At 39.0% G+C, this 20,786-nt stretch overlaps 1 protein-coding gene across 1 annotated transcript in view; it reads left to right on the top strand.

Moving 5' to 3' along the window:
- The window catches only part of THSD7B (thrombospondin type 1 domain containing 7B), a gene marked incomplete at its 5' end in the record, with an annotated part of 794,653 nt that overhangs the window by 764,194 nt on the left and 9,673 nt on the right, over positions 1 to 20,786 (top strand). The window contains 7 exons of the mRNA XM_081243155.1: positions 4,596 to 4,741; positions 10,154 to 10,313; positions 11,442 to 11,615; positions 11,716 to 11,811; positions 14,098 to 14,180; positions 16,385 to 16,577; positions 19,863 to 19,950. Of these exons, the coding sequence (XP_081099281.1) occupies positions 4,596 to 4,741; positions 10,154 to 10,313; positions 11,442 to 11,615; positions 11,716 to 11,811; positions 14,098 to 14,180; positions 16,385 to 16,577; positions 19,863 to 19,950 (940 nt within the window). The remainder of the gene's footprint in view (positions 1 to 4,595; positions 4,742 to 10,153; positions 10,314 to 11,441; positions 11,616 to 11,715; positions 11,812 to 14,097; positions 14,181 to 16,384; positions 16,578 to 19,862; positions 19,951 to 20,786) is intronic.

Genomic DNA, 20,786 nt, shown 5'->3' with positions numbered 1-20,786 from the left:
GAGTTGTCTGGAGAGTGTCCAAGAAATTTCTCTTATTCTTAAATTGGAAGCATGAGGATGTGGATGGCAGCCACCTTCACTCTTACTCTGAGGGCAGAAGGAGTGTAGGCTAGGGTGTAAGAGGTTGGGTGGGACCAGGCTAAATCATTATGGACTTCGTAGCTGTGTGCATTTAATGTTAAAAAGCCCAATAGAATACAAGTAGCATGCTTTATATACCCATTACAGGTTTGTTCCAGGGCCAGGTCTAGGAATTGATATATGAAATAGTAGTTGTCAAAATAAATGATTAAAAATATTAAGATTTAGCCAGCACCTACTCTATTTTAGTTATGTTGTTAAGGTAGTTCATATATGGTATTTTTAAATTCATATACAACATGAGATTAGTCCAAGGAGTCCTCATCATCTCAGTATTCTTCACCTGAATCAGCATAACTGTGAGATCTATAGGAAGCAGAACCCCTCATACTACCAAAATATTCGCTGTTGAACTGACCACTTATAAAGCCGTCCCCCAGTCAACGAGTCCCCTGGATTAACACACATGCCCTGTCATTGCATCAACGTATTTGTTGGTCCATCTCTAGCTGCAAATGGAATGTTTACCCACAAAAAAAAGGGGCACAAAATGGAGCAATCTATACACCAAAGATTAAGCGGAGCTCTTGAGAAAATTGATGAAAAGTGACTCAAATAACAAAGATTATATGATCAAACTGCAAAAGCCAATCACAATAGAATAAAACTTTCATAGGGTCATCATAAAATTATGTAAAAAATATCAATGGTTGATTTATTCTTTGTCCTAATAATAACTGCCTAGTTGCAAGTACCTGCATGGTAGTTGATATTAGATAAAATAAACCCACTTGCATACTTTTTAGTTGCAGAAAAAGTCCCATTTAGACATTTTTCATTATTTATTAAAAATAATTTAATTCCTATTTGAAGTACATTCATTGTTAAGTGGCATTTTCCCCAGCATGAATTATCCTCAGATAATGACTCTCTGTATACTTAATTTTATTTTACAGGAGAGGAAATTTATGCTCAGAGGAGTTAAAGTACTTTCATACAGTCACATCATTTACTAGCTGTTAATTTGAGAGAACTGTTTCCAACTAGAGAATTTTGATGCCAAGTCCAGGTTTCTTTGCGCCATTCATCAGCTATTTTAAAATTTTCTTTTTCTCATATTCTATATCAGATCATAATTTTAAATATCTTTCATTTGGCCACATCCTCCCCTGCTTTCCCTCTCTCATGAAAAATCACTATCACAAAACAATTCCTTAAGTCTCCTGTTGTTAGAGGTCCCTTTTATAATAGAATAATTACTGCTGAGAGATAGGTGCAAGGTTGAATATTACATGCAGTGTGATGTTTAGATTTCCAGGGACCATTGGAAATGGTGGGCCTCCTTGTCTATACCATCTGTATTCCATGTAGCTAGATTTTATATTTACAACTTCAGGAATTGTGGGGAAAGTGCCTAATTTAAGGGATACTTTCTCTGATTATTTAATTTATACAACCGAATTACCCCTGACTTAGAAAAAGGAACTTATTAAAAGATATCAAGTACCCCAAAGAAACTTGAGGTGCAGTAGGTACCTTTTATACCCTCATGCCTTCATTAGCAATACTTTTCTTATGAACTTTAATATTAGCCAATTAAACATGATAATATACTTCAAAATGTAGAATTATTATATGCTTCTTTTTTATTATTTTTTTACATCTTTATTGGAGTATAATTGCTTTACAATGGTGTGTTAGTTTCTGCTTTATAACAAAGTGAATCAGTTATACATATACATATGTTCCCATATCTCTTCCCTCTTGCATCTCCCTCCCTCCCACCCTCCCTATCCCACCCCTCTAGAGACTGCCAACAAACACATGAAAGAATGTTCAACATCACTAATCATTAGAGAAATGCAAATCAAAACTACAATGAGGTATCACTTCACACCGGTCAGAATGGCCATTATCAAAAAATCTACAAACAATAAAAGCTGGAGAGTGTGTGGAGAAAAGGGAACCCTCTTGCACTGTTGGTGGGAATGTAAATTGATACAGCCACTATGGAGAACAGTATGGAGGTTCCTTAAAAAACTACAAATAGAACTACCATATAACCCAACAATCCCATTACTGGGCATATACCCTGAGAAAACCATAATTCAAAAAGAGTCATGTATTATATGCTTCTTGATAGAAGTTGGTATTGTTTGAAAATTGTATCTTGGTGTTTGGATAGCAAAAGGCAGAGAAATTGTATGGATGTGCTTTCAATGAGTGGATGTAAGACTTCATTATTTCAAAAAGTAACAGCATCATTTTTTTTCCATTGACTTCATTAGGTTCCCCCCACCTTGATGTCCAGCAGAAAATATCTGTCACTTTAATGGAAATAAATAAAATAGTCCTAAAGTAATGGCCATGATGTATGCCATCAATTTAAGAACAAGCTTGAAGTTATTTGGTTTTAATGAAATAGAACCTCTTTAGCTGTGATAAAGGTGATACTACATTGTCATTATTCTTACATAGATGGACAGAGAACAGAGTGCAATGATAATGACATTAGGGTAATAGATACTTAGTTCAAGAGAATAAACAAAGATTATCATAAAACTGAAGAGTATTTAAACAAGAATTGATGTGAAATCTTGAGCCAAATGTGTTCATAAAGCAGGGACAATGTTTCATATGAATAAGGTGATGTCCAACCTGTATGATTTGATTTGAGTGATGCTGGGAAGGAACATCTGTCCAAAGCATGTTCTTCCCAGGGCCCAAGGAGGCAGAATGGGTAGATTCTGTTATTTGCAAAGCCTATGTTATCTATAATATGGAAAAATAATAGAATTTTCCTCCGGGGTTGTTATGATTATTCAGTGAGTCAGTACATTTAAAGTATTTAGAAAATTTCTTAGCACATGGTATCTGCCAAATAATTACGGTGATATATCATCACACATTTTCAGATACCAGATAATATCATATAGACAAGTTATGAAAATATGAATTAAACAAATATTCAATTAGTGCTTAATATATATGGAGTACCATGTTAGGGACAGAACCCCAGGCCTCAAGGAATTTAGAATCCAATGATTAGAACTTCCTAGTTTTCCTCAAGGGTCTTCTCAGAGAGAATAAGTTTACCACCAAATCTATGATAATATTCTGGTGGCCACTAAGAGGTCTAGTTCACTGAAGGTGTGAGTTACCCTTACTTCTCCCTGAACTTGAGGGCATCTGGGAATTCTTAGCCAAGGTTTTCAAGTGAATTCTATGCAGAAGTGAAGTCATTACTCTCTTTGCATTTCTCTTAAGAGGTAAATGTAGAATCTTTGACATCAAGTAAAAGACCCCACTTTTAATAGCTTTAACAGTATTCCCTCAACCTATTCTCTTCCTAGCTCTTTCTGTCCAGCCACACTGGCCTGTCAGGTCCTCAAACCTGTTCTGCTCCTTCAGATTTCTGCTTAAAGCTCAACTGCTCAACTGATTCCTTCCCAGACTGGGCGGCCTCCCCATAACATGCTCTCATGGAACCTTCTGTTTTTCCTTTAACATTTATCACAGATACAATTACATAATTAACTGTATAACACCAGTGGAAGGGCATGGATTCACAGATAATTCACAGATAGCTAATAGTAATGAAACTATATGCACATCATACCTCATCAGTAAAAAAGGAGTAAGGACAAGAGGGAGTAGGAGGGAGAAGAGAGAGAAACAAAGACACTTAAATTCCATCCACTCTTCCACTTAATGAGCTTATGACCTGATGCCTAGGAGGGGGTATAAGATGACATGGGAGCCCTACTCTTTCTTGAGCTATTCTTATTAACCAATTTCCTTTCATTAGGAAATGGAGTACCAGCATTTGAACACGTGTGTTTCAAACAACATGGCTTCTTCACACAAGTCAACAATTTTATCTTGTACTCAGTGAAGAAAGAAATTGGTCCTAAAATCTAGGAAAATTGGGCATGTTGAGTTAATGGAGAGACACTATTGGAACCTCAGGGTGGCAACTTCCTAGGGAATTTTCCAGGGTAATTTGGATTATATGCAATTTTTACCTTACTTTCTGATTTAGAAACTAACAAAGAAGATACAACTCTATTTTTGTTTAATATTTGTAATCCTAGCAAGGAATATAAGGTCTGTGAAGGTAGAAGGTACATCTGGCGTTTTCATCACTATATCCCTAGCACAGGCAAGATGCTTGGATTATTTAAAGCTTAATAAATAAATATTTGTTAACTGAATTAACATTCAGCCAGTGTTTATGGGGATCAGTCTATTTGGCAACAATACAGAGTTTGGACTTAAGCTGGCTAAAGTAGAAGACAGACAGAATTTCAGATCCTTAAGCGTTATGCAGACGTTAGGTAACTTGTGTCTCCATAGAGACCTAAATTAAAATGGCAGAAAAACTGAAACCTAGACATGACAAAGTTCAGTGTGTTTTAATGAAGGCTTTTGTATGTAAGTCAACATTCTGTCCTTTAATTCCCTTTCCAAACCAAACTCTAAGGGAAAAGCTGACATCTTCCTTATCATTTTAGGTCGAATGAGCCGGACTCGATTTATCATTATGCCAACCCAAGGAGAAGGACGGCCATGCCCCACAGAGCTTACCCAGCAGAAAACCTGCCCAGTGACCCCCTGCTACAGCTGGGTCCTCAGCAACTGGTCTGCATGTAAATTGGAGGTAGGTCATGGAATGACAGAGAAATGCTTCTCAGTATATCCAAAGTACTTGTCTAGTCAAACCTATATGCTGATGGAACAAATTTCACACTACCAGGGGCCTGGCAAGGTGTATTTTTATGCAATGGAGAACATGGAAAAAAGAACCAAATGACTTAACCTCACACAGAGTTATATTGCTAGGAAAATAAATAGCTGTTCATTGGGCACTATTTATAATAAGCTGGGTCAGGGGACTTCCAATCTCTTTGGCATCCTCAAAAATTCTCTATCTCCTTGGCTTGTTGGAAATATCAAAGCATTATGCAATTAGGCAAAACCCTGATGCTGTGGAAATGCACAGCTTGCTGTAGACTGTATTTCCTAAAAACACACTTTTAGGCTTAGACAAAATCTTGCTTGTGGGCAGAAAACCAAAAGTGTATGTAAGTTATATTTTAACATTATTACATGAACCAAGGTTACTACATTTTCCTCAATGATTGCTTTTTATTGACCTGAAATATAAACGCCTAGTAACATCATAATATATCACATACCCGGAACTTTTGCTGGGTCAGCAAAGATCCTCTACAGCATTTTTCTCTCTGGCTTCTTGTGTAAGAAAAAGCACGTTGATTTTCTCTATTTTCTTATTTTACTTGTTTATCCTTCAGTTCATATTCCAAAGCAGATTTTAATTAGGTAACAATAATTTTGATTATGCATTAAGAAATCTGCAGAGTATTCCCATGGAGATGTTTAGTGTTCCTGTCAGGATGACATTGTCATGCAGCGTTATTATCTTGCAGAAGTTAAATGCCCATGTATTTTAATAAGTCCCAGAGGAACAAAGATGCGTGGTACATTTGTTCAGTCTCCTTTTTACAGAAAATAAGGTAACCATGCTAATTAATTAAATAGTAACCTAATAGCTTTAAATATGAATACTGTGTCTACAACCCTCTTTCCTAAGCCTTCAGCAATTTTTTTTTTTTTTTTTTTTTTTTTTGCGGTACGCGGGCCTCTCACTGTTGTGGCCTCTCCCGTTGCGGAGCACAGGCTCCGGACGCGCAGGCCCAGCGGCCATGGCTCACGGGCCCAGCTGCTCCGCAGCATGTGGGATCTTCTCGGACTGGGGCACGAACCAGTGTCCCCTGCATCGGCAGGCGGACTCTGAACCGCTGCACCACCAGGGAAGCCCCTTCAGCAATTTTTTAAGTGCTGCTTAGAATTACAATTAAGAAAATGGAAGGAAGATTTCTCCTGATAATTGTTGAGAAAGTAGAGAAAATAAATGCAAAGAATTCAGGAACCCATTGCAGGGGAAGGGAGAGAAAACACAGGAAGAAGAGGGGAAGGATGGGAGACAAACTCCACACTCCATGTCTTACCAGCCATACAACTGCTACTATACCTCACATGTTCTTTTGTACTTTCCCTTTTACCTTCTCAGGTATCAGGAGCCTTTTTTTTTTAATAGACATGTCTGCCAATTTGTCCCATAGGAACATTAAGGGGAAATGTCAAATGTAATGTTTCATTTTGCTGTCACGTATTGAGCTTTAGCCAGAACCACAGGGGCCAGAGTGGTTGGTTGTGAACATTCTCTGTAGCAGTGCTGGTGGGGATAGACAGGGGGCGTTGTGGCATCTATTGGAGATACCCGGGCACGGAGGCCCTGGAGACCACGAGAGCAGGTGTATCTGGAAATTTGAGAAGTGTCTCAGATTTCTAGATGAGGTTATTCCCTCACTGACACTTCCAGTCGGGAGGCAACTGTTAGACTCAATCCAGGCAAAGCTCTCAAAAAACAAGTCTGTAGTAATGATTCCTCTGTGGGCACCTTACCCAAAGGAGGCCAATCAGCATTCTTCCCCAAGAATTTGGAATGGAATTGAAGCTGTTCAAAGATACTATATTCAGGAACTCTTAGCTGCCACATTTTCCCACCTTGTAGGTAAAGTTAGTCACTTAGAAGCAAGAAGAACAAAGAAGGTGACACAAAAAAGCAGAGGCAAAAGAGAAAGTGAATCTTGATGACATTTGAGTTGAGTTTTTCCTGAGTTTGAACTGTACTCCCGCTCTTCAAAGCCTACTTGTGAATGCTTTGTGAGATAAATTAACACAGTATCTTTTCAGTGAGTTGCCTTTTCTTAAACATTTATGTAAGCTGAGTTTGGGGAATTACTGACTAAAATACACATGGGCCTCCACACACAAAGGAAGCGCACTTCTCTCACAGCTGTCCTGCTTCTCCTTGTCCTGTAATATATCCTGACCTGCCAAATGCAGGTTGAAAGCTCATTCACTGGAGGTGGTAGAGATGTTGAAGTGGCGGATTGCCATCAAATATACCAAACCCTAATAAGAGGACCTTGCACAGGGCTCAGTGTATATGCCAATTCTGCCTCCATCTTATGTGGAAAGAGATTTGCAAATGGAAATGTTTATCCTCAGGCTTCACTTTTTTTCAGGGTTTCCTAACTCTTTCCAAGTTCCCCAGCTGATAACACGCATCCACACGTATGCTGCAAAACCTGTTTAGGAGCTCAGACTTTGGAGCGCAGCAGGCCTCATTTTGGTCAAGATTTTTTCCAGTTTCTCGCTCTGCAGTTTTTGTCAAGTTTTCAAACTCTCCAAACCTCTGTTTTCTTATGTATATCATGGGGGGAGGGTAGCAAGAGTAGCTGTTTTGCTAGGGGGTTTTGGTAGGGATAGACAAATTCATATTTAGCATAGTATCTGACATAAATTCAGAGCTCTATAAATTGAGGTTGTTGTTACAGGTTTGATTACAGCTCTGATTATGATTATTAGCACCATCTGCTGATCCACATCTGGTGATGCCGATTCAGAGTATACAGAAAGTCCCTTAATGATCTGGACAGGAGAGAGTCAGTGACAGAATCCTTGCTGTTGACCATCTGGCTCTAAGAAACCTGGCTCTGTTTTCAAGCCCTAGTGTGTGAGGTCTCGTGAGTGAGACTGAATGAATGCTTGCTTTATGCATGAAGCTATCATGCTGATGCTGATTTCTCTTCATACAGTAGCTGTTGTTGTCAAGGTATGAGATTAAGGTTGATCATGGATACATACTAGGAGCGTATTATTGTTTGTGTTGGTTTTTAAAGTGATCCCTGATGTAGACTTGTTTCCTGTCATTTCTGCACACCCCATCTCCTGGAATGTCAAACAAAGCTCTAATCAACTGCATCTCCTGTTGCCTGAGGTTCCAGAGAGCAGTAACTTCAAATTTCAGACACGCTGCAGTATCTTCAGACTCCAAGTTCACGAACTCTGACACTCTATAGCAAAACATACACCTTAGACAATTCTGCCATGGATCCATCATCTGGAATAATAAGTGATAGTAGAGAGAGTCCTCCCCCAAACAGAAATTTAACTTACACTAGGTATTTTCCACTTCAGGGAGTGAACATTTACCAGAACATTTGGTGTGAATGAATATACTGTGAATTGGTGTTGAACTTCTACTTCTCCATAAAAAAGTACACTTAGGTTCAAAATTAGGGTGCATGTTTTAAACAATTTCACAATGACCGTAGAGATGATTAGAGCAGTTATGAGGTATTGATATATCCAGTGTGGGGCTTGCCATTGTTAGATAAACAAATCATAATTCTTGTTAAGACAGCTCTAGAAAAGGAGGTGGTGGTTCCTATATGTGTGTCTACTCAGTTTCATCAGGCCCTACATTGCTACAACTCAGGAGGAGGAGGAGGAGAGGAAATGTCTCCTCCAAGTCTCACCTTTTCCTTTCTGCCAGTGTGGCTTTGAATCTGAACTTCCTTCTGTAAAGAATTTTTCTCAGCAGCCACTCTGTACCATCCTGCACATCCGGCAGTCCATCCACAACCTGCCCTTGATGCTCAGCAGCCGCTGCCACAGGGCCTTGACCTGGCTGGTGCTCAGCAGGCCCATCAACCCCTGGGTCCCCTGCTGCATGCCCAGAAGCACTGTCAGGGCTGCTTTCGCTGCCCACCCTGTCCCTCTTCACTCCTGCTGCTGCCACGGCCACAGAAGCTCCCAGGCCTAGCAATGCAGTTTCTGGGTTCTGTTGGGGTGGAAGGGGGGTGGGAAATAAGAAGGAGCTGAAACTCAGTTTCCCAGTACAGAGCCCAGTTGTCTGACTGTCACCTAATAATGACTTGTAACATGGAGCATCCTTATCTGCAGCAACAGAGCCCGTGCAGAGGGTCATCCTCTCTCTCCTTCTCTCTCTCCATCCATACCAGTAGTAGTCATGAAAGCTCCAGCTCTTCCACCAATTTCTGGACTTAGTGGGAGCTGAGTAACATACCTTGGAAGTACAGAGGAGTTAATACTCCATGGGGTGAAGGTTGATCAATGAGGACTGAATCCAAGGAGGAGCTGGCATGTAATGCCTCTCCCTTTTCCTCCCTCCCCACCTCATGGATGGCCCTATAGCCTGTCTAGAAGATGTTGTGATTGACCAAGAAACCAGCTATGTTTGCCCGGAAGTATAGGCCAGTTGACAACACACTACCTTGTATTTCCTTTTCCTCCATACCTGCGATGGCTCTTTCACCCTCACTCTTGCTATCCCGGGATTTCACCTCCTTAGTATAGAAGCTTTGTCTTAGGCTCTGTTTTCTAAGGCATTTATGCAAGAACAGAGCTACCCCTCTACAGTTATCCAAATAGCCAGTGGACTTCTTTTGAAGTATGAGCACCTGACTAAAACTGAGGAGATAATACTCATCTCATGAGTATCTGCTAAAAATGTTACAGTAGGAAATCTTTCATCCGGCAGATGGTTGCACTAGATAACCACTAAGTGCCTTCCAATTCTAAGCTTCTGTTTCTGGGAGACACTGCACAATTTTTTTCCTAATCACCAAGAATAATATAAGTGGGACTTGTATGAAATGTCTTCAAAGAATAGTATTGAGCACAGAAGGCATTCTGGGAAAACAACTTCTCGTAGCAATAGAGAAAATGAGCGTTTTACTGGAAACCCAAACCTAATCCATGTGAGAAAGTACTGAATTCCCTACAAAAGAAAAACAAAAGAGAAATGTATGCTCTGTGGCTGTACATGCTCTCTTGGGGGAGTGATTATGGATTAGGCCATTTTATCACATACACCTAGACAAATTAGGTGTTGTTTTTCTTTTTCAGTCAATCCTGGCTGAGTTCCAAAATGAATTGTCATATGCTGAGTGCATAAATTCCAAGGCATAGATTTGCATTTGTACTTTAGTTGCTCTATCAGCTCTAGGAGAATTGCTCAGGGATGCCTTATTGTCAACAATTGAAAGATAACTCTCAAGAGGAGGAAGCTGCCGAAATATGCAACTAGGGTTTTTTTGAGCAAGAGATGGCAGGAGCCACAACTTTGAGATGATCATGATTTGAGTAATGCTGACAGCATCCTTTCCTCTGACAGGGTGGAGACTGTGGGGAAGGAGTCCAGATCCGCAGCCTCTCCTGTGTGGTCCACAATGGTTCAGTGTCTCACTGGACTGTACCTGTAGACAATGCACTGTGTGGAGAGATGCCCTTTCAAGACAGCATCCTGAAGCAGCCATGTTCTGTGCCTTGCCCAGGTAGGCAATTTTAAATGATCGGGAATGCCTTCCATGGTGACCTTTTTATTTATTTCTTTTCTATTAATTTCCTGAGTTCTCTCTTGTCCAAGTTGAAGTTTTTAATTAACTTTAATTCATTTGTCATTGTGGTTATCACTTTGGAATATACCTCACAGCTTCAGCAGAGGCAAAGTAGGCTGGGGGTGGGGGGGGGCGGAAAGCACTGGACTTGGAAATTTAAGAGCTAAGTTAGAATCTTGTCAGTATCACTTCACTGGTGTTTTACCTGGGACACACAGTCTGGTCCCTGTGAGCAGTGGTTGCTGCATCTAGAAAATGTGTTAGTAATACCTGACCTGACAGCACCTAGCACACTGGCCAGTGCTCAAAACACACTGATGCAACCATGAGTGGATGAACCCCTGGGTGATGACATGGGTGGGGGCAAGTCAGGCTATAAGTGCACAGAGACACTCTGTTAAACAGGCAAGTTCTATGTAATCGTGAAGGTTATTATTAGTTACAGAAGATTTATGAATTTATTTTAATCCTAATAACACAGCTTAGCTTATATGACATGAGTTTAAGGTGGCTTAATATATCCTTATATATCCTTATAACATGGCATGTTATATGTGTGTAAAAACACATACCTACGTATAGACATAAATGTATACACATAAATGTGTGTATGTTTAGATTATTAAATTAAACATTCTTTAAGTTCAAAGATATTCCACTTCAGTAACTGACTTATTCCCTTTATATGATTTCTGTGAACATCTATTTTATGATGTTATGCTGCTCTTTAAAAACTGAGTTGATGTAATCTTTACACTTTCTTTTAAAAAATTTACTATCACTAGTAGTCACAGTGTTCTGTAGATAAAACTGCCATGATTGGAAGCAAAACAATGGCAGTCTAGTGTTTGGTGCTCTTTTGCTCAACTAGATTAAACCATAAATTACTTCCTCATTCTTAGTATTTTCTAATTAGAAAATGTATCAGTGTGGAATGCATAGTTTCTGGAACCCACCCCATCACTGCACCACCACACAAAGCTCACTGTGAACCTGTGCATGTAAATGGTGTTAAGGGCCAGTTTTCACGTTCTTTCCTCTGCTCTGTGCCGCGCAATCCTCCAGGAGACTGCCATTTAACAGAATGGTCAGAGTGGAGCACGTGTGAACTGACCTGCATCGATGGAAGAAGCTTCGAGACTATGGGTCGTCAGTCTAGGTCAAGGACATTTATAATTCAGTCTTTTGAGAACCAAGACAGTTGCCCCCGGCAGGTTGTAGAAACACGCCCTTGTACAGGTACCAAGAGCACTTTTCAACTCTTAGCGTTGATTGATCAATGCTTATTCTGCTTTGATGTGACATATAATAGAACCGCTGTTATCATATTTACTTGCAGGAGGTAAATGTTATCACTACACATGGAAAGCAAGTCTTTGGAACAATAATGAACGAACTGTATGGTGCCAACGTTCAGATGGCATTAACGTCACAGGTATTCCTAAGATTCATGTGGGCACTTCAGAAAGATCTCTGAGTGTTGCTGGTGGTGAGAAGAATTAGCGTACAAATTATAAGCAAGGGAAGACTGGGCAGTGGCCTTAGATGAGCTTCACGACAAGTTGCCGTTAGACCTTTGCATCTTAGAAAGCAAACACTTCTATTTGAAGTCCCATATATCAGACAACTTAGCTGAAACACAATAAAATTTCCTTAAATATCATGATCTGAGAGACAAAGACTGAAAGAGACAGATGTTAGTTTAAAACAATGGTCTCTAAAATTTTTAGAGATGTACCTTTTCAGTAAAAAGTATTTGAGAACAGATCTCAACATATTCTAAAATCCTTCACTGCTGTGCTAATGTATCATGATATGAAACATGTACAGAAAGTGAAATTAAAAGGGTTGATAAGGATATAATAAAAATTAAAATATATTAATGATGTAAAAAAACATTTTGCTGTTAATTATAGATGCTTCTGTTCATGTACTGAAAGCTTCACTTTTTAACAATGTTTTAGTCATGATTGTTATTTAATATCTGACTATAGATTGAGGGAAGGTGTCTTCATTTATGACAGTGAATGCAATTTGATTCTACAAATGGTCTTCTCAATCATTTTAAAGGGCGTTTTTTTTTTTGATGCCTTCTTATCAAAGAAAATTAAATTGTCATTCTTTTTACTTAGTACTGTGGCTGACTAAGAGCTTATCAGAATAGGAGAATTTTGATTTTTCTATTGGAGTAGAAAGATTGTTAGCTTCACCTTTTTCTAGTTTACCTGTTTTTGCATTAGTGGTTGTCCCTTTAATCCACAGCTTTTCCATACAATAATTTATTTTAAGCTGCTCGTCCATTTTGTAAGTTACTGTTAAAACTTAATATACTGTAAATCTACCTAACCAGGAACACAGAAAGCATCACACGCTGCAATATGCTGAGAGTTAACGGACTGGTAAGGGTTCCACTATCAAATTCTCTGTATGGAGTACCTTGTGCCCAGTGTACATCACGGGGCCATCTGATGAATGGGTTCAGGCTACCAGTGTCACCTCCTAAGTATTATTTGAGCTTAATTTCATTCTTAAAATTTTAAATGTTAGATAAACTGTACAATTCTAACATGTTCTTCCCGACTCCCAGGAGATCCTCTCCCCATGGGGTTCACACACTGCACGGTGGCGATCCCTGGTTTGAGTGCAAAACACCCCCTCCAAACTCTGTTGGCAGCAACGGGGCTGTGTTGGCAGCACTAACACCCACGTGATCAATTTCACACCTACCTGCTCATTCCAGATCCTGGTGGTGTTCTGTTTTGTTTTGTTTTTCCTGTGAGGATTATTTGTTTTATTTTTTCAAGTAACAGTGAGAGTTTAGCTGTTTCATTCTTAGGGTAAATGTAGATCTATTCCCTACACAGCTTTAAGCCCAAAGCTTTTCGCTAGTTACAAAATCATAAACTATAATTGCTTGACAATTATAGTAATGCAGAGGCTAGAATCTATAAATGCAACCAGTAGGATATAAATATAGTTTAAATATTGCCCTTGAGTAATATGCCGACTCCTTTGCTTAGTACCTTGAATCCAGGAAGGCATGACTAATATTAAGTGATTTTCAGATTATAGAGACACTATTCCATCCATTTACTCAAAAATATTTCATAAGGACCTGCAAGTACTATGTCAGATCTATGATTATCCCTCCTGGAGTGTATACATTTGCTGTTAAAAATAGGTGTGGGAGTATGTATGTGACTGTCTGTGTGTATTCTGGTTGAAATACATTTAAAATGTTACCAAAATGTTTGATATTGTGGTCCCATGAATTGATTAGTGGCATTCTTTTACCGTTTGGTTATTGGGAATTGGTCTAGTGCCTAGTTGGGGTATGCGGGAGATGGAAAAAAAATATGTAGAAAGATCTTCACGCTTATATATTTTCTGCTCCTGAGCTTCACTTGAGATTTCATCAGTCCTTTTACTGATCCTGACACGCACAGGCTTTGCCCTCAAGCATGGCCACATGATAGAATCACATTGCCAATGCGCAGGTATAAAATCTCTACTGTAAACAGCTTCTCTACTGTAGCAGAGTTTCCCATCTCAAACAGCCCTTCCTGGAGTACTGTAATCAATCATATAAAACTGGGCCACACTGTCAGCAAACAGATTTTTTAAAGGTAATCCTGTTACAAGGTAGCCAGTGCCAGAGATGAAAAGAAATGAGTATTCATCATAGAAAAATCTGTAAATGATGGTGGGATTTCCTTTGTAGGAGGCTGTTCCCCTCAGGCACGCCCTGCTGCTATTCGGCAGTGTAACCCGGCCTGCAGAAAACCTTTCTCCTACTGTACACAGGTGAGTCATGTGCTGGAGGCTTGGACAAGTATTGTAATCGCTGTGTTATATGTATGCTGTCTGATGTTTTCCAGTCTCCTCCAGCCCAAGTAGCAATTCCATGGGCCCACGATACCATGGAGAGGCATTTGCAGGAGTAATCACAGCTATTAAGAATTTCTTTCCAGGGCATGTGTTCAAGAAAGCAGTCCTTTTTTCTCTAAATCCATTCTCTAAATCTCTAAGCCCTAGGTTAATTCTTTACCACAGAAAAACGAGTGAGTGATTAAGCTTCCCGTTTGGAAAAAAAGAGATCAGCAGCAACTTCATGGGCTAAGGCTGTTGCTAAATAGAAGGTGTGGCTTTCCCCCAACTCTGTGGATACCCTCTTTAATAAAACATAAATTACAATTTCCGGGCTTCCCTGGTGGCGCAGTGGTTGAGAGTTCACCTGCCGATGCGGGGAACGCGGGTTCGTGCCCCGGTCCGGGAAGATCCCACATGCCGTGGAGCGGCTGGGCCCGTGAGCCATGGCCGCTGAGCCTGCGCTCCGCAGCGGGAGAGGCCACAACAGTGAGAGGCCCATGTACCGCAAAAAAAAAAAAAAAAATTACCATTACAACTTTTCACTCAGAGTAAACAGAGATGCATCTTGAAAAGATGGCTTTCATAGCTGAGCATATACCAATTTTTCGTAATTAGTTCTCCCCATTAAACACTGAATAATGTCTTCAATTAAAACCACTGGAAATACTATAATAATATGAGTGCTACCTAAACTGTAGGCATTTATTATATGCTTTTCCGACCTTTACTTTAAAAATAAATTTATGTATGTATGTATGTATGTATGGCTGTGTTGGGTCTTTGTTGTTGCACGCGGGCTTTCTCTAGTTGCGGTGAGTGGGGGCTACTCTTTGTTGCAGTGCGTGGGCTTCTCATTACGGTGTCTTCTCTGGTTGCGGAGCACGGGCTCTAGGCGCGTGGGCTTCAGTAGTTGCAGTGCATGGGCTCAGTACTTGTGGCACACTGGCTTAGTTGCTCCGCGGCATGTGGGATCTTCCTGGACCAGGGCTCGAACCCGTGTCCCCTGCACTGGCAGGCGGATCCTCAACCACTGCGCCACCAGGGAAGTCTCTGACTTTTACTTCTTGTGGAAGATTGTGGTACCCTATTTTTAGTGTTAGTATCTGTTGCTCCTCAAAATCATGTGTTCAACAGTTGATGACCTAAGTAAACCTGGCTGATGCATAAGGACTGACGTGAGTGGCTATGTAAGGCTGTTCAGAAAATTCCAGAAATAGTTTTATGTGAGGAGCCCTAATAGCAGAGTTATAGAGATTCATAATCTTATGCTTATTTTCTATTCTTTTCTATTGCTTTTATGTTTGCTGAAGGAAGGAAGAGCAGTTATTTTCAGTTTCACTTCCAGAGACAGATAGAAATCCTTGTCTGTTATACTTTATCATAATCAGTTTCTTGGAGAGGTTTATTGTACATGAAAATTACCAGGAATCCACAAATATGAAGGTCATATTGTCATGATGCCAACTAGGAATGTGATGATGTGATGTGACACTCAGATTACTACAAGATATCAATATCTCTATCTCTCTCTCTCCTCCCTCTCTTGGACGTGTGCCTTTGGCGAAGTCTTTTTTTCTCCACAGCCTTGGGCTGTCTCCTCTGAGTGAAGAACTAAGCCTTTGAGTGGAGAGGCAGTTCCGACTAGTTAGTGATCAATAGCAGAAAGTGATAGAGGCAGAAATCGACCTCAAAGAGCACAAAACTCAAAGAAGATATGTACATAATTCCTGTTGCTTTGCTTCTCAGTGTCAAGGGCAGGTTGGAGTGAGTGGGCAGGAATCTGAAACAGCTGGGGGAAGAGTTGAGGCTAATTTTTAATTAGATGCTTTAAACATCTCTGTAAGAGAGAAAAGGTTGTAGTTAATGCCCACTATTGACAAAGAATTGTGATTTCATATTTGGAAGGTATAAGAACTATAAACCACTAGAAAGAACTGATGATTTATTTAAGGGTTGACTTTGGAATTCAAAAAGGTGAACTGTTTATTAAATTTTCACCTCTTTGGCAAGTCTGGTGCTGGAAAACCCTAAATTGCCATGACATACCATGCGAATGTTAAGTGCCTCCAGCAGTTAAAGCGTTCTTTTTTCACCTACACAACTCACTGTGTAACCGCAAACATTTTTTTCTGCTATAGGGTGGAGTCTGCGGCTGTGAGAAGGGCTATACAGAGATCATGAGATCCAATGGTTTCCTGGATTACTGCATGAAAGTACCTGGCTCAGAGGACAAAAAAGCTGATGTGAAAACTCTTGCTGGGAAAAACAGACCTGTGAATTCAAAAATACGTGATATTTTTAAAGGATGGTCTCTTCAACCCCTTGATCCAGGTACATATTGGTTATAAGTCAGAAACTTAAATTCTGTCATGGGGGATTGGGGTTCATATTGTGACCACTGCTCATGATGGAAAGAATGGAGAGAAGAAGGAAAAGAGGAGAGAAGGAAAAAAGCAACATGGTCTAGTTCAAGGTTTCTCAAATTTGAGTGTTGTGTGGTGTAAAATGTTTTCATGGGGTGGTTGAAGGTAAGTCTGTCAATCCCAGTTTAAGAGACACTGAGTTAAGGAACCAAAATATTTATCTTTAAAAATATTTGAATTGTAAATTATCTCTGCCAAAGACTTTATTTTTATAACTGTGAATTTGTGTATATAATTGAAATTAAAAGCAAAAATTGGAATAGATTCTCAGGAACATGCAGGTACCTAGGGGAATGTCCAGGGACCCTATCTGGTTTGAGAAACACCAGTGAAATAGTAAAAGAGCATCAATTTCAGAGGCCAACAGACCTTACTGGCATTATAGCTCAGAAGGTACTGATTTTGTGACTGACTGTAGTTTCTTCACCTCTCTGGAACTGTTTCCTCATCTACGAATCAATCTAGTGGCACCTGCCCTGCATGATTGTCATGAGTATTAGCACACTGTCAGGCCTGCAGGACTCAAAAATTAGTGGGTATTAAGGACAAGAATGAACATTTTTTAGATGCTTTCTGTGTACCCTTTGGTTCCATGCTGGTTGTGGTGCATGACTCATTACGTTCTTGCACATGATGAGATGCCATTATCCCCATTTTAGTGATTAGGATGCTAAAATTGGCAAACTAATTTGACCAAGGACACACCACCAGTAAGTGACAGGAAGGTTTGAAAGGCAGGCCAATAAGGTCTTTACAAAGCACTGGTCTCTACTTCCCACTCTGTGATGTGGGCAGAAAATGAAAGCAAAATTCTCTGTGCCTACTGTACGTACCTCTTCTAGAAAACAAAATGCTGTGAATGACTGAGGGAAGGGAGCACTGAGAGGGAAGAGACACACAAAGCTCAGCCAAAATATACCTTGGGAACTTTCCTCCCAGACCCTAGGTGTTGGCCATACCAAAGTGCCTTGATGACATGCTTAATGAAGCAAAACCAGAGCCCAGGCACAAAGGACCCTACATCTAGAGGAAGAAACAAGATGTACACTCCTTAACTAACTTTTAAGGATGACCACAATATCTTACTCAAGTTTTGATTCCTGTGTATGTCTGGGCATGCCATAGGTATTCAAAAATATCTTATTCATTTTGTGACGTTTAGTGACATTTAGCTAATTTATAGCAATAGACTTAAATTTGAGGGAAGCGTGATATGAAATGTAGCAAGGTTCACCCACTGCTTGTAGACCCTATTTCAGGAAGAGAATTAGGGTGAAGTTCCAGGGAAATGAGTGTTCAAATCCACACTTGAGGTCCTTAACCTTTGGAGGTCTCACTAAAGCATCAATAGCACGTATGTGAGTATACGTGTATGTGCATATGTGTGTGTGTGTATATATATACGGATACACACACATAAATACACATATATGTATATTCATATATACACTATTGTATACATAGTATGTAAGTATATATGTAAAATATATATTTAGTCTGGGGAGAGTTAATAACTTTCATTAGGTTCTCATGATGAGATTGTAAACTTGAGCAGCCTCTCTGGAGGGCAATGGGGCAAAAATCTATCATACATTTTGACCTAAAATTTTCCTCCTAGGAATTCATCGTACAAATATACACACATATACTAAGAGAAGTATATAAATGATATTCATTATATGACTGCTTATTACATAGCAAATGAGTGGAAATAGCCTAAATGTCTATAAGTAGAATAACAGAAAAACAAAAATAGATACAACTGTGCAGTGTGTCTCATAGAGGTATTAAAAAGAATGAGATAGACCTGTCTTTATGAACTAGCATGGAAATATGTCCAATATATATTGTGACGTAGAAAAGAAGTACCAAAGTGAGTGATACGCACCATTTCTGTCTTTTTTAAAAAGTGCAGGTATTTTGTGTTTGTACTCATTTGCTTGTATGTGCAGAGAAAACTATAAGATGGTTTGCAAGCAAACTGGTTACAGTGGTAGTGGCTGGGTAGGGAGCTCAGAGAGAGTGGCAGGAAGACTGACTTTTCACTACATTATCTTTTTTTAATAGTTTGAACATTGAACCTATCCATTATGCTATTATTAAAAGCTATATTGATTCTTCTTAAGTAACATGGCTTAAAGGTCATGGACCACATACCTCTGTACTAGGGATTGAAAAACACTGTATCTTCCAATACTTCAGCTCTGTGAGGTTTAGGGGTAATAAGATGACAGATGCATTCTCACTCAGGAAAGACTATTTTTTCTTATTGCCAATGTAAAAAATTCAGAATAGGGGATTTCATCATTAGTGTTTCAAAGAGATAAGAATCAAAGCTTTGTTAAAAGTTTTATGACCATAGAAATATATCATTACTACATTGACACCTCATTCTAAAACCTGATTGAGGCTTGAAAGTGTCTTGTAAGCAAAAATTGTAATAGGTAGTCATAATACAATTGAAAGTAATTGTGATTTTCTTCCAAACAAGTGTTGTTTACAATAGATTTTGATCTCACGAAAGTCTGTAGCATAAGATGTTGATACGTTCTTTGGACCCACAGTTAATTACTTTCATGTAGTATAATGAACCTTTTGTGTGTATATCTTTCAGAAAGGAACATAGTTCCTTTGAGATGCTAAGGCATTGCTACTATCAGTGCAATTCTAAGTTTAGTTAACTATGTGCTCATGTAAAACAGAGCAAAAACCATGAGATTTCCAGAAACAACTCAAATTTATACACTCACACGCACACCATACATACAGTCAGGGTATACCTCACACAGTAAAAATCACAAAATAGATCAGACTGGTTCTATTTTTTTAACTCCAGCAGATAATAAGTGCAAAATAATATATACTTGTACACATATGTATATGTTTTGCAATACTTTTGTATTAGAAGTATATATAAATGAAAATAAATTCAAAATATCCTGCCAGTTGTTAGATTTTATGAAGTACTGATTTCTGGTCTTTGTTTGGCATTGTGAAGAAATGATAGACTATCTTACATTTTATATTTTCACCTTTTTTTTTTTTGACATTTATAGCTGTCACATGTGGGTATTTCCACCTATGCTTCTGACTTACACAAACCTCAGAATTCAGCTAAGAAATAAATAATACACTAATTTAGGTAAGAAGTAAAGCTTCTGTTAATAAGCTTGTTATTTTCTATTTTAAACAGATGGCCGAGTGAAAATCTGGGTTTATGGCGTTTCAGGTGGTGGTTTTCTTATCATGATTTTCCTAGTATTTACTTCCTACCTTGTTTGGTAAGTACTAACTCGTAAAAAGTTAATATTCCATATTTTCATGGGTGGCATGTTGTACTAAAAGAAAACTTAAGATCATTGGCCATTATAACAGAACCCTTGAACTCACAAATAATCATCAACAGTAGAATTGGTGAATAGTTGAAATGGGAAATCACTATCTTTATTGTCCTTGTTTGAAATAACATTCTTTATTTGGTTTTCAAATACTATCAGAAGGTATAAGAGGCAAGTCATTAGTCAGGGCTTTCCCATTTTAGAATTTTGATTTAGATCAGTACTTTTTAGCTTTGATGGCACACTGGCATTTCCTGGCACCTCTTGGGGACTGATATTTGAATCCTAGTCCCAGAGATTCTTTTTTTTTAAATTTTTGCTTATTGAAGTATAGTTGATTTAGTGTTGTGTTAATTTTGCTGTACAGAAAACTGTACAGTGTAACTGTAACTGTACAGTTACACATACATATATTCTTTTCCATTATGGTTTATCACAGGATGTTGAATATAGTTCTCTGTGCTATATAGTAGGACCTTGTTGTCTATCCATTCTGTATATAAAAGCTCACCCCAACCTCCCACTCCATCCCTCCCCCAACCCCCTCCCCCTTGGCAACCACAAGGCTGTTCTATATGTCCATGAGTCTGTTTCTGTTTCATAGATAGGTTAATTTGCATCATATTTTAGATTCCACATATAAGAGATAGCATATGGTATTTGTCTTTCTCTTTCTGACTTACTTCACTTAGTATGATAATATCTAGATCCATCTATGTTGCTGCAAATGGCATTATTTCATTCTCTTTTGTGACTGAGTAGTATTCCACTGTATATGT

The sequence above is a fragment of the Mesoplodon bidens genome (assembly GCF_964165515.1).
Source record: "Mesoplodon bidens genome assembly, chromosome: 8".
Taxonomy (NCBI): Eukaryota; Metazoa; Chordata; class Mammalia; order Artiodactyla; family Ziphiidae; genus Mesoplodon; species Mesoplodon bidens.
The sequence above is the reverse complement of the archived record's forward strand: the minus strand, read 5'-3'. Positions and strand labels throughout refer to the sequence as shown.